At 40.2% G+C, this 13,303-nt stretch overlaps 1 protein-coding gene across 8 annotated transcripts in view; it reads left to right on the plus strand.

Moving 5' to 3' along the window:
- LOC117323244 (serine/threonine-protein phosphatase 4 regulatory subunit 4-like) overlaps nt 1–13,303 on the plus strand; it is a 115,978-nt gene that overhangs the window by 28,163 nt on the left and 74,512 nt on the right. The window contains exon 1 of one of the 8 annotated variants that reach the window (XM_033878316.1): nt 3,323–3,709. The exons of the other annotated variants lie outside the window; for them this stretch is intronic. Within the exon in view, the coding sequence (XP_033734207.1) occupies nt 3,585–3,709 (125 nt within the window). The 5' untranslated portion in view covers nt 3,323–3,584. Of the gene's footprint in view, nt 1–3,322; nt 3,710–13,303 lie in introns of those variants that run through there. 8 annotated transcript variants of the gene reach the window in all.

A 13,303-nucleotide genomic window follows, 5' to 3' on the forward strand; every position in this document is an offset into this window, starting at 1 on the left:
AGGTACACTGACTATACTGAAGTGTGAGGTACACTGACTGTGTACTGAAGTGTGAGGTATACTGACTGTATACTGAAGTGTGAGGTATACTGACTGTTTACTGAAGTGAGGTACACTGACTGTATACTGATGTGTGAGGTATACTGACTGTATACTGAAGTATGAGGTATACTGACTGTATATTGAAGTGTGAGATACACTGACTGTATACTGAAGTGTGAGGTATACTGACTATATACTGAAGTGTGGTATACTGACTATATACTGGAGTGTGGGGTATACTGACTATATACTAGAGTGTGGGGTACACTGACTGTATACTGAAGTGTGAGATACACTGACTGTATACTGAAGTGTGAGGTATACTGACTATATACTGAAGTGTGAGGTACACAGACTGTATACTGAAGTGTGAGGTATACTGACTGTATACTGAAGTGTGAGGTATACTGACTGTATAATGAAGTGTGAGGTACACTGACTGTATACTGAAGTGTGAGGTACACTGACTGTATACTGAAGTGTGAGGTTTACTGACTGTATACTGAAGTGTGAGGTACACTGACTGCATACTGAAGTGTGAGGTATACTGACTGTATACTGAAGTGTGAGGTACACTCTATACTTGAGTACACTGACTGTATACTGAAGTTTGAGATACACTGACTGTATACTGAAGTGTGAGGTACACTGACTATATACTGAAGTGTGAGGTACACTGACTGTATACTGAAGTGTGAGGTTTACTGACTGTATACTGAAGTGTGAGGTACACTGACTGTATACTGAAGTGTGAGGTTTACTGACTGTATACTGAAGTGTGAGGTACACTGACTGCATACTGAAGTGTGAGGTATACTGACTGTATACTGAAGTGTGAGGTACACTCTATACTTGAGTACACTGACTGTATACTGAAGTTTGAGATACACTGACTGTATACTGAAGTGTGAGGTACACTGACTGTATACTGAAGTGTGAGGTATACTGACTGTATACTGAAGTGTGAGGTATACTGACTGTATACTGAAGTGTGAGGTACACAGACTGTATACTGAATTGTGAGGTATACTGACTGTATACTGAAGTGTGAGGTATACTGACTGTATAATGAAGTGTGAGGTACACTGACTGTATACTGAAGTGTGAGGTACACTGACTGTGTACTGAAGTGTGAGGTATACTGACTGTATACTGAAGTGTGAGGTATACTGACTGTTTACTGAAGTGAGGTACAGTGACTGTATACTGATGTGTGAGGTATACTGACTGTATACTGAAGTATGAGGTATACTGACTGTATATTGAAGTGTGAGATACACTGACTGTATACTGAAGTGTGAGGTATACTGACTATATACTGAAGTGTGAGGTACACAGACTGTATACTGAAGTGTGAGGTATACTGACTGTATACTGAAGTGTGAGGTATACTGACTGTATAATGAAGTGTGAGGTACACTGACTGTATACTGAAGTGTGAGGTACACTGACTGTATACTGAAGTGTGAGGTTTACTGACTGTATACTGAAGTGTGAGGTACACTGACTGCATACTGAAGTGTGAGGTATACTGACTGTATACTGAAGTGTGAGGTATACTGACTATATACTGAAGTGTGAGGTATACTGTATACTGAAGTACACTGACTGTAAACTGAAGTGTGAGGTACACTGACTGTATACTGAAGTGTGAGGTATACTCTATACTGGAGTACACTGACTGTAAACTGAAGTGTGAGGTACACTGACTGTATACTGAAGTGTGAGGTATACTGTATACTGAAGTGTGAGGTATACTGATCTGTATACTGAAGTGTAAGGTACACTGACTGTATACTGAAGTGTGAGGTACACTGACTGTGTACTGAAGTGTGAGGTATACTGACTGTATACTGAAGTGTGAGGTATACTGACTGTTTACTGAAGTGAGGTACACTGACTGTATACTGATGTGTGAGGTATACTGACTGTATACTGAAGTATGAGGTATACTGACTATATTGAAGTGTGAGATACACTGACTGTATACTGAAGTGTGAGGTATACTGACTATATACTGAAGTGGGGTATACTGACTATATACTAGAGTGTGGGGTACACTGACTGTATACTGAAGTGTGAGGTATACTGACTGTATACTGAAGTGTGAGGTATACTGACTGTTTACTGAAGTGTGAGGTATACTGACTGTATACTGATGTGTGAGGTATACTGACTGTAGACTGAAGTGTGAGGTATACTGACTGTATACTGAAGTGTGAGGTATATTGACTATACTGAAGTGTGAGGTATACTGACTGTATACTGAAGTGTGAGGTATACTGACTGTTTACTAAAGTGAGGTACACTGACTGTATACTGATGTGTGAGGTATACTGACTGTATACTGAAGTGTGAGGTATACTGACTGTTTACTAAAGTGAGGTACACTGACTGTATACTGATGTGTGAGGTATACTGACTGTATACTGAAGTGTGAGGTATACTGACTGTTTACTAAAGTGAGGTACACTGGCTGTATACTGATGTGTGAGGTATACTGACTGTATACTGAAGTGTGAGGTACACTCTATACTGGAGTACACTGACTGTATACTGAAGTTTGAGATACATTGACTGTATACTGAAATGTGAGGTACACTGACTGTATACTGAAGTGTGAGGTATACTGACTGTATACTGAAGTGTGAGGTATACTGACTGTATACTGAAGTGTGAGGTACACAGACTGTATACTGAAGTGTGAGGTATACTGACTGTATAATGAAGTGTGAGGTACACTGACTGTATACTGAAGTGTGAGGTACACTGACTGTATACTGAAGTGTGAGGTATACTGACTGTATACTGAAGTGTGAGGTACACTGACTGTATACTGAAGTGTGAGGTATATATACTGACTGTATACTGAAGTGTGAGGTACACTGACTGTATACTGAAGTGTGAGGTATACTGACTGTATACTGAAGTGTGAGGTACACTGACCTTATACTGAAGTGTGAGGTATACTGACTGTATACTGAAGTGTGAGGTACACTGACTGTATACTGAAGTGTGAGGTATACTGACTCTATACTGGAGTACACTGACAGTGTGTATTACTATGTCCCGAGGTATTATGACTCTGTGTGTGAGAAGTGATACATGTGTTGTAGTACCTATACACACCCATTGTAGTAGTGTATCTACATGTGATTCATTTCCTGTTCCCCTGGTAACCTGGGATATCACTGAAGCCTCTGACTGGTGGACCAATGGAGAAAGTGGGGGTTTCCCATGTGTGTGGGACACTATACTATAGTGTGTATAACTAGCTCTCTGTCCAAACTCAGCATCAGTTGCATGGCTCACACAGTTGATCAATGTGGGTCGCATTAGACTAGTGTATTGGGACAGAGTTGTACACCAGACTGTTTACAAGTGTTTTCTGTCTAGGATTGTAGTACTGTGACAACCAATGGGCCACAAGTCCTGAGGAAGCTGACAGTGTGTCTTCATAACTGTGTTGTGTTGGGAAATATCCTCGCAAAAATGATCTTATAGTCTGAATCAATACTCCTCGGAATAATGTTGAAAATGATATGGAGGAAATAGAAGTGTTTTCATGCAAGCCATCCAGCACTGGAGAAAATGTGAAACTCTTCCTGGAGGAGGAGGAGTGTTATCCTTTTGACTGTGGTGAGGTGGTTGGCATTGACATCCCAGAGTAAGTATATATCCCTTCCTGGTCAGCTCATTAAAACCCAGACTGGGCACTACACAGTCACTAGAGGTCTCTACATCTCAATATGGTCATGCTGTTGTAGGAGAACCATATTGTAATGTTTTATAGATTTACTATCATTCTGTTTGATGTGACTTGTATGTCAGTTTGACATGTTGTGGTCGTTCTTGTGGTCAGCTGGTGGTCAAATGTTTGATGACAGTGATAACTATGGCTTTCATCTTAATATAAAATGGTCAAGTTTTATACTTGTAACTACCAGGCCACTGGTCAGCTGTTAATGGGCATATCAGGTGATGTTTAGGGGTTGTTTGGTCCAGACTGGTGGACATCAGAGAGATGAGTTCGGTTCTCTGTACATTGATACAGAATCAATAAATTCTATGTCTGTCTTCTTATCTCTATTATTCATATCATATCAGTTGGTTGTCAATGTTTGTTTCACTAATTCATTGTCTGCGTATTCATAATATTTGACATGAAAACATGACTTACCCTAATATGTTGACTGCGTGCAGAGATGTCAACAAAACTGTTTTGTTCTATTGATTTTTGTCCTAGAAGGACCATTTGTCAGAACATGAGTTTTGATCACGCAACCAGTTGTGGTAATAGATAGATAGTCACAAACAGTGTTAGATAGGACCTGAGGGGAACTGTCACAGTCACAGTGTTAGATAGGACCTGAGGGGAACTGTCACAGTCACAAACAGTGTTAGATAGGACCTGAGGGGAACTGTCACAGTCACAGTGTTAGATAGGACCTGAGGGGAACTGTACCAGTCACAAACAGTGTTAGATAGGACTGAGGGGAACTGTACCAGTCACAGTGTTAGATAGGACCTGAGGGGAACTGTCACAGTCACAAACAGTGTTAGATAGGACTGAGGGGAACTGTACCAGTCACAAACAATGTTAGATAGGACCTGAGGGGAACTGTACCAGTCACAAACAATGTTAGATAGGACCTGAGGGGAACTGTCACAGTCACAGTGTTAGATAGGACCTGAGGGGAACTGTACCAGTCACAGTGTTAGATAGGACCTGAGGGGAACTGTCACAGTCACAGTGTTAGATAGGACCTGAGGGTAACTGTCACAGTCACAGTGTTAGATAGGACCTGAGGGGAACTGTCACAGTCACAAACAGTGTTAGATAGGACCTGAGGGGAACTGTCACAGTCACAAACAGTGTTAGATAGGACCTGAGGGGAACTGTACCAGTCACAAACAGTGTTAGATAGGACCTGAGGGGAACTGTACCAGTCACAGTGTTAGATAGGACCTGAAGGGAACTGTACCAGTCACAGTGTTAGATAGGACCTGAGGGGAACTGTACCAGTCACAGTGTTAGATAGGACCTGAGGGGAACTGTACCAGTCACAGTGTTAGATAGGACCTGAGCGGAACTGTACCAGTCACAGTGTTAGATAAGACCTGAGGGTAACTGTACCAGTCACAGTGTTAGATAGGACCCGAAGGGAACTGTACCAGTCACAAACAGTGTTAGATAGGACCTGAGGGGAACTGTACCAGTCACAGTGTTAGATAGGACCTGAGCAGAACTGTACCAGTCACAGTGTTAGATAGGACCTGAGGGGAACTGTACCAGTCACAGTGTTAGATAGGACCTGAGGGGAACTGTACCAGTCACAGTGTTAGATAGGACCTGAGCAGAACTGTACCAGTCACAGTGTTAGATAGGACCTGAGGGGAACTGTACCAGTCACAGTGTTAGATAGGACCTGAGCGGAACTGTACCAGTCACAGTGTTAGATAGGACCTGAAGGGAACTGTACCAGTCACAGTGTTAGATAGGACCTGAGGGGAACTGTACCAGTCACAGTGTTAGATAGGACCTGAGGGGAACTGTACCAGTCACAGTGTTAGATAGGACCTGAGGGGAACTGTACCAGTCACAGTGTTAGATAGGACCTGAGCGGAACTGTACCAGTCACAGTGTTAGATAGGACCTGAGGGGAACTGTACCAGTCACAGTGTTAGATAGGACCTGAGGGTAACTGTACCAGTCACAATGTTAGATAGGACCTGAGGGGAACTGTACCAGTCACAGTGTTAGATAGGACCTGAGGGGAATTGTCACAGTCACAAACAATGTTAGATAGGACCTGTGGGGAACTGTACCAGTCACAGTGTTAGATAGGACCTGAGGGGAACTGTACCAGTCACAGTGTTAGATAGGACCTGAGGGGAACTGTACCAGTCACAGTGTTAGATAGGACCTGAGGGGAACTGTACTAGTCACAGTGTTAGATAGGACCTGAGGGGAACTGTACCAGTCACAAACAGTGTTAGATAGGACCTGAGGGGAACTGTACCAGTCACAGTGTTAGATAGGACCTGAGGGGGACTGTACTAGTCACAAACAGTGCTAGATAGGACCTGAGGGGAACTGTACCAGTCACAAACAGTGTTAGATAGGACCCGAGGGGAACTGTACCAGTCACAAACAGTGTTAGATAGGACCTGAGGGGAACTGTACCAGTCACAGTGTTAGATAGGACCTGAGGGGAACTGTACCAGTCACAGTGTTAGATAGGACCTGAGGGGAACTGTACCAGTCACAAACAGTGTTAGATAGGACCTGAGGGGAACTGTACCAGTCACAGTGTTAGATAGGACCTGAGGGGAACTGTACCAGTCACAGTGTTAGATAGGACCTGAGGGTAACTGTACCAGTCACAAACAGTGTTAGATAGGACCTGAGGGTAACTGTACCAGTCACAGTGTTAGATAGGACCTGAGGGGAACTGTACCAGTCACAGTGTTAGATAGGACCTGAGGGTAACTGTACCAGTCACAAACAGTGTTAGATAGGACCTGAGGGGAACTGTACCAGTCACAGTGTTAGATAGGACCTGAGGGGAACTGTACTAGTCACAGTGTTAGATAGGACCTGAGGGGAACTGTACCAGTCACAAACAGTGTTAGATAGGACCTGAGGGGAACTGTACCAGTCACAGTGTTAGATAGGACCTGAGGGGAACTGTACCAGTCACAGTGTTAGATAGGACCTGAGGGGAACTGTACCAGTCACAAACAGTGTTAGATAGGACCTGAGGGGTACTGTACCAGTCACAAACAGTGTTAGATAGGACCTGAGGGGAACTGTACCAGTCACAGTGTTAGATAGGACCTGAGGGGAACTGTACCAGTCACAGTGTTAGATAGGACCTGAGGGGAACTGTACCAGTCACAAACAGTGTTAGATAGGACCTGAGGGGAACTGTACCAGTCACAGTGTTAGATAGGACCTGAGGGTAACTGTACCAGTCACAAACAGTGTTAGATAGGACCTGAGGGGAACTGTACCAGTCACAGTGTTAGATAGGACCTGAGGGGAACTGTCACTGTCACAAAAAGTTGGAGAAAGGGCCTAAGAGAAACATTCACTGCCACAATTACAAAACTACAAAAAAAAAAAAAAAACATCTCTTGGCTTCCTTCACTATTTTAGGAATTGTACAAGGATATTGTTTGGTGGTACCAGTCTACTGGTCACTGATGTCAAGTGTTAATCATCCAGGATAAAAGTTACAACAGTTGTGCCAGGGTGGTCAGAATCTTGTATGTTGCCTTGTTTGGGAAATATTATTAATTTAGAATAGAAAAAAATATCATATAGTGTTGAGACAGTGGTTGAAATATATGTTTCCGTTATGGAAAGTATTTAATGGCAGACGTATTGATTATACTCATCTCTGGTCATTCTTATATAAAACTAAACAGTTTTCTACAGAGAAAGCAAAATCATAGCAATTCCTATGACAGTATTGGAATATGGTGTCCTGTTGATGTTACAAAAGAGTGGATCCTCTCCAGGATCAGTCATCTTATTCCACAGCCCTGTTGATATTGTTATATAACACCCTTGGACCTTCGCAGGAGACAGGACCAGCATGTGTACTAAATGTACCTATAAATGGCACTCCCGACGACTTTGCTTGCGACTCTCGTGGCGGCTCTCCCGACGACTCTTCTGACGCGACTCTGCTGGCGGCTTTCCCGACGACTCTTCTGACGCAACTGCTGGCGGCTCTCCCGACGACTCTTCTGACGAGACTCTCCTGTTAGATATTGAACAGTCTCATTCCACGACAAAACTGGTTCATGGACGGATGAGAATTTCCCCATTGATTGTAGTCTGGTTGTTACAGCAGTCTAGCTAACTACCTGGATTTGGCTATTGATTTTCCTTGTTTAATTACATGCTTTCCATTCAAAAACAAATATGTTGTGTAATCAGCATTTTTGTCTTTGAACAGTTAGATGCTGATGCAGGTTTAAAAAACAGTCACTGTACATATGAGTACAAAACAGTACAAAGAACCAGTCTTGTTTAAACCTATCGAGACGGTAAATAGATAACTTGGGTTTTTGATATAGTGTATTGGGTTGAAATAAAAATACAAAAAGTAGGCATTAAAAACAAAAAATCCATAAAGGGTGTCAGGATTGAAACTGCTATTGTAATTTTAATATAGGCTGTTTGGGTATACGTAGTCCTTGTCCAATTGCAAAGACAATCTGCTCATTCAAATGACAAGAAATAGTGGAATCTGCCAGAGTTAACGATTATCTACCTTAAGTGACAGTGTTCCAGTGCCTTCCAATGTGATTTACTACAATATGTTACTTATCTAAATGACTGACTGTCATACAGTCCACGTGACTGTTACTCTTGTCACCAAAACATCAGATAGGACTATAAATTTAATTTGTCAATGAAATGATCAAAATTATTCCCCCTACACAAGCTTATGGCGCGATCATGGTCATTCAGATGTTTGCCTCACATTGTGTTTTATGAGCACTAAACACAACACTACTTGAACATCATTTATGGTCTTGTAGGAGCTTTTTGGCTTGAATCTGATGTTTTTTCGATGTAGCCGATTTGAATTTGACTGGAAAACAAAGATGAATCATCAGTAAAATTAGGAATATTTGTATTTTGGTAATATTCGATAAATGATGCAATATATTATACCGCTGGCAATTCTTTCAAAATTTATTTTGAACACATTGAAAAATATAATAGATATGGTTATCATACAAAAAACATATTCTGATGCAGGACTTTTGATATTATAATTCTAAGCTTGATGATTGTGTAATATATTTCTTGTTTCAAAACACATTTGATACATGGCTCATTTACACTAAAAATACTTTGGGAATGTCCCTTGTTTTGTCACATATGACATGTACAGGCTTGGCTGTAATAATTTATTATAAATGACCATTCTAGTAAGATATCAGAGTAATATTGTCTTATATCCCCTGGAATGCTGTTGTTAATTTGATGAATACAATCATAGAGGTCAAATTCACCAAAACTTTACCAATATCTTGGGAGGATGCTTAGCTTTCAATTACTGGTTCATGTACCTAAACAACTTTCTGAGTAGTCAATTATTACACATCGAACAACTTGTGTAGCTATAAAGTAATTTGCATTACAACACGTCTGCCATGAGTTGTAAAATGTCTAGTATGAGAAAGAATCTTGTTGGACAGTTTTTCTAACATAACCTGTCTATTGTCTAATGGTTGTATGGCAAGTTAAACATATAGAAAAAAAACCTGACACTGTAAAGATTAGGAACATATGATGTTATCCCTATAGGACTGAAGTTAGAGACTTTCTGAGGGAGGGGTGAGAGAGAGGGAGAGAGAGAGAGAGAGGGGGGGGGGGGGGGATGAGGAGGATCAGTGAGTGCTGCTCAGATCTTCTCTCATGTCTATAACAGCTGTTTTGGTGTTAATATATGTCCAACAGACATTAGTAAGGCGGATGATGTATTTGTCTTCTGTTTAACTAGCTTAACAGGATCAGATAGTTTTCTCACACACATTTATTGTATCTTGTGTAAACCAGAATCTTAGAGTTTGGTTCAACATCATATCACCGACACATCTTGGTTTGTTTTGCTATCATCTTCAACAAATTTTCCACGTCACTGGAAATGCTGGTGTTTGCTAAAAGATTTAAATAATAAACTAATTATAGCCCTGTAGGTTTGCAAAAGTTGATGTGATATATTATTTCAAATTTCTGAAATTGTCTTGTTTTGTAAAATATTGGCATTTGACATATGTCCAAAGCAGAACAGTCTATAACTTTCTTCTGTTGGATGATACTGAAGTACCATATTGTTGATGAGTGATAAAGATTTTAACAATCTATCAGTTATCTGTGTGTGGCATGTCCCAGAACTTGAGAACCTAATACTGTTGCTGTGGTAAATAAAATATTAAGGAAGATGAGGAGGATCTACCAATCATCTGTAATGGCGGCCGCCCAATGTTAAACCACTGCATAATTTGGGAGGAGTATTGCTATTACTGAGAAGCATTAAATAAAAATAAGTTAAGCAAGTCATAAAATGAAAAGTAAATGGATGATGAGATAATTAATGGAAGGAAGGTTGGCACACGCCCCAATACAAGTGGTGATATGTCTTAAGGGGTAACCACCCCACAGCCTCACTTCAAAGGAGAGATGTCTCTAAGGAATGAAAGGCCACAGTGGGTGGGGGATCAGAGAAAGTAGTTTTTAAGCTGAGGAGACAATATTTTAGCCCTAGATAATGACGAGAGATGATATACACTGCTGCTGTAGTTTGCCTGACAGGATTTAATTGGGAGATATTTGGTTTTTGATGGTTACTTCATTTCTTTACCACTTATCTGTATTATTGTACTGTGTTTTATCAATCAACTTTATTAAAGTAACTGCCATTTTATACCTTTGATAGGAAAATTATACCCCAAATGGCCCTAATTTTAATTTTGATTTTGATATTTGGAAATATCCAAATAATTCTTACACTGACTGCCCTTTCAACATATAATGGTATTATACCTGCCAGGCTGTACAATGTGTAGCTAGACAGAAGGACACTGTTGTCCTGGCTTTAGAATATGAAAGCCCCAAGTTTGGGTCCAGTGGAATTGTACGATGTACTGGTATGTCATCTTGCTTTCCTCGACCTCTATGGATAAATGGTAGAATAATTACTATAGACTTTTATATTATCATATTATAATCATTATAATCACCATGTACTGATAGCTCTAGTGGAGAGTGACATACATCTGTATTACCTATAATGTAAGTATTTGGACAATATCCAGAAGTATGTCATTTACCTAGATAGTGAAGGTTTTTGTACAAACATGTGTCATTAAACACTTGAAATCAGCCCCAATATTATTGTAGGTACCATGAGGTGTGAGGTCAACACACACTTTAAAACCATCCCTATATACCTAACGATACACATACACTGTGTGATTTATTTATTTCAAAAACAATTTACCTTGGCCCAACATTTGACCTTGCTTGGTATATTTACCATAAATAAATTTGTTCTTTCTTTGTGAATGTTGTTTCCTTCCCAATCAGATTCTCAGAGTGTAGAAGTCATCTGATTTGTAAAGCATTTAAACTGTGCTAAGATTAAATAACATCATTAGGGAAATTAGATTCACTTGAACTACTTCAGAAAATTAGATTTTCATAGATTTTCGTTTGCATTTGATATCATGTTCTGCAATTAGATGTTATGGACCAGGGCATTAACATGGCCTACAGAAGGATGACATCGATGGTTGTGGGCATTAACATGGCCTACAGAAGGATGACATCAATGGTTGTGGGCATTAACATGGCCTACAGAAGGATGACATCAATGGTAGTGGGCATTAATATGGCATACAGAAGGATGACATCGATGGTCGTGGGCATAAACATGGCCTACAGAGGGATGACATCGATGGTCGTGAGCATTAACATGGCCTACAGAAGGATGACATTGATGGTCGCGGGCATTAACATGGCCTACAGAAGGTTGACATCGATGGTCGCGGGCATTAACAAGGCCTACAGAAGGATGACATTAATGGTTGTGGGCATTAACATGGCCTACAGACGTATGACATCGATGGTCGAGGGCATTAACAAGGCCTACAGAAGGGTGACATCAATGGTCGTGGGCATTAACATGGCCTACAGAAGGATGACATCGATAGTCGTGGGCATTAACACGGCCTACAGAAGGGTGACATCAATGGTTGTGGGCATTAACATGGCCTACAGACGTATGACATCGATGGTCGTGGGCATTAACACGGCCTACAGAAGGATGACATCAATGGTCGTGGGCATTAACATGGCCTACAGAAGGATGACATCAATGGTCGTGGGCATTAACATGGCCTACAGAAGGATGACATCAATGGTCGTGGGCATTAACATGGCCTACAGAAGGATGACATCGATGGTCGTGGGCATTAACACGGCCTACAGAAGGATGACATCGATGGTCGTGGGCATTAACATGGCCAACAGAAGGATGACATCGATGGTCGTGGGTATTAACATTGTCTACAGAAGGATGACATCGATAGTCGCGGGCATTAACATGGCCTACAGAAGGATGACATCGATGGTCGTGGGTATTAACATTGTCTACAGAGGGATGACATCGATGGTCGTGGGTATTAACATAGCTATTACCAAACAGTAGGAGAGGTGAAAATTGCCTTAGCCTTTCGAGCACAGCTTATCCATGCTCCCGGCCATATTTTGTCAGCTAAAACATTTTTTATGTAGGTTCAATATTCATTTCTATAAAATTGTATGTCCTGTCAGGAAATACAAAACAGTTAATGTGTAGTTTAAAATGAATTTCAATAAGATTGTGTATGACATGTCAAGATTTACAAAATGCTGAACAAGTATTTCGTTAGAATAAAATTATGTATCTTCTGAATATATGTGCATGTTTACATCCTGCCTGCAGGGCTGTTATGAATTGAATGTGCATTCAAGCGGTAGTTTAGTTGAGAACATGGTATTTAAATCAAGAAATGTTCAAAGATCAATTTGTAAAAACCTAATACATTTCTTTGCTCTTATTCATAGATTCTAATCTATCATAAACCAAATAGAAATCTAGAGGAAATAGAAAAATCCATAACAGTTGAGGACTGATGTCAATTAAAGAAAACTGGGGCACAAATTACACCAAATTTCTCAAATAAGTCTGATTTAATTATCCAAATCAAATTTTTTTTCTGTCCAATACAAGCTGTAATCAAGAGTTAATTTATTTGAGTGACAATCATGTACAATTATCCTAAGATTTGTCCACAACATAATCACTTTGAGATGGATTGGGTTGATCAGAGGGAGCCTTGTCAGTTTCTATCACCAAAGATAAATTATTATTTTTTCTTTAAACTTTGAAATACAAAACTGTCAGAACTAATATAATCATAAAACAGCTACCATTTAGAATCCATACATGAAATAAATAGAAATTGTAAAATAACTATTAAAAAATTGATTTTTTGTTGTTTAAAGTATGGGGGGCTGTCTATGCTGAGAAGGTAGTAAGGAGTCACACCGAGACTATACATCCTATCCCTTGTGGTAGCTAATTATTTTGACACTGCTACACAGCTTGGCATAGGGAGAAAGTGATATTTTCTTTTGAGAATATATTTATAGATTAGAAATATCTACTTCTTTATAAATCCATTCAAA

This window comes from Pecten maximus, chromosome 3 (genome assembly GCF_902652985.1).
Source record: "Pecten maximus chromosome 3, xPecMax1.1, whole genome shotgun sequence".
Taxonomy (NCBI): Eukaryota; Metazoa; Mollusca; class Bivalvia; order Pectinida; family Pectinidae; genus Pecten; species Pecten maximus.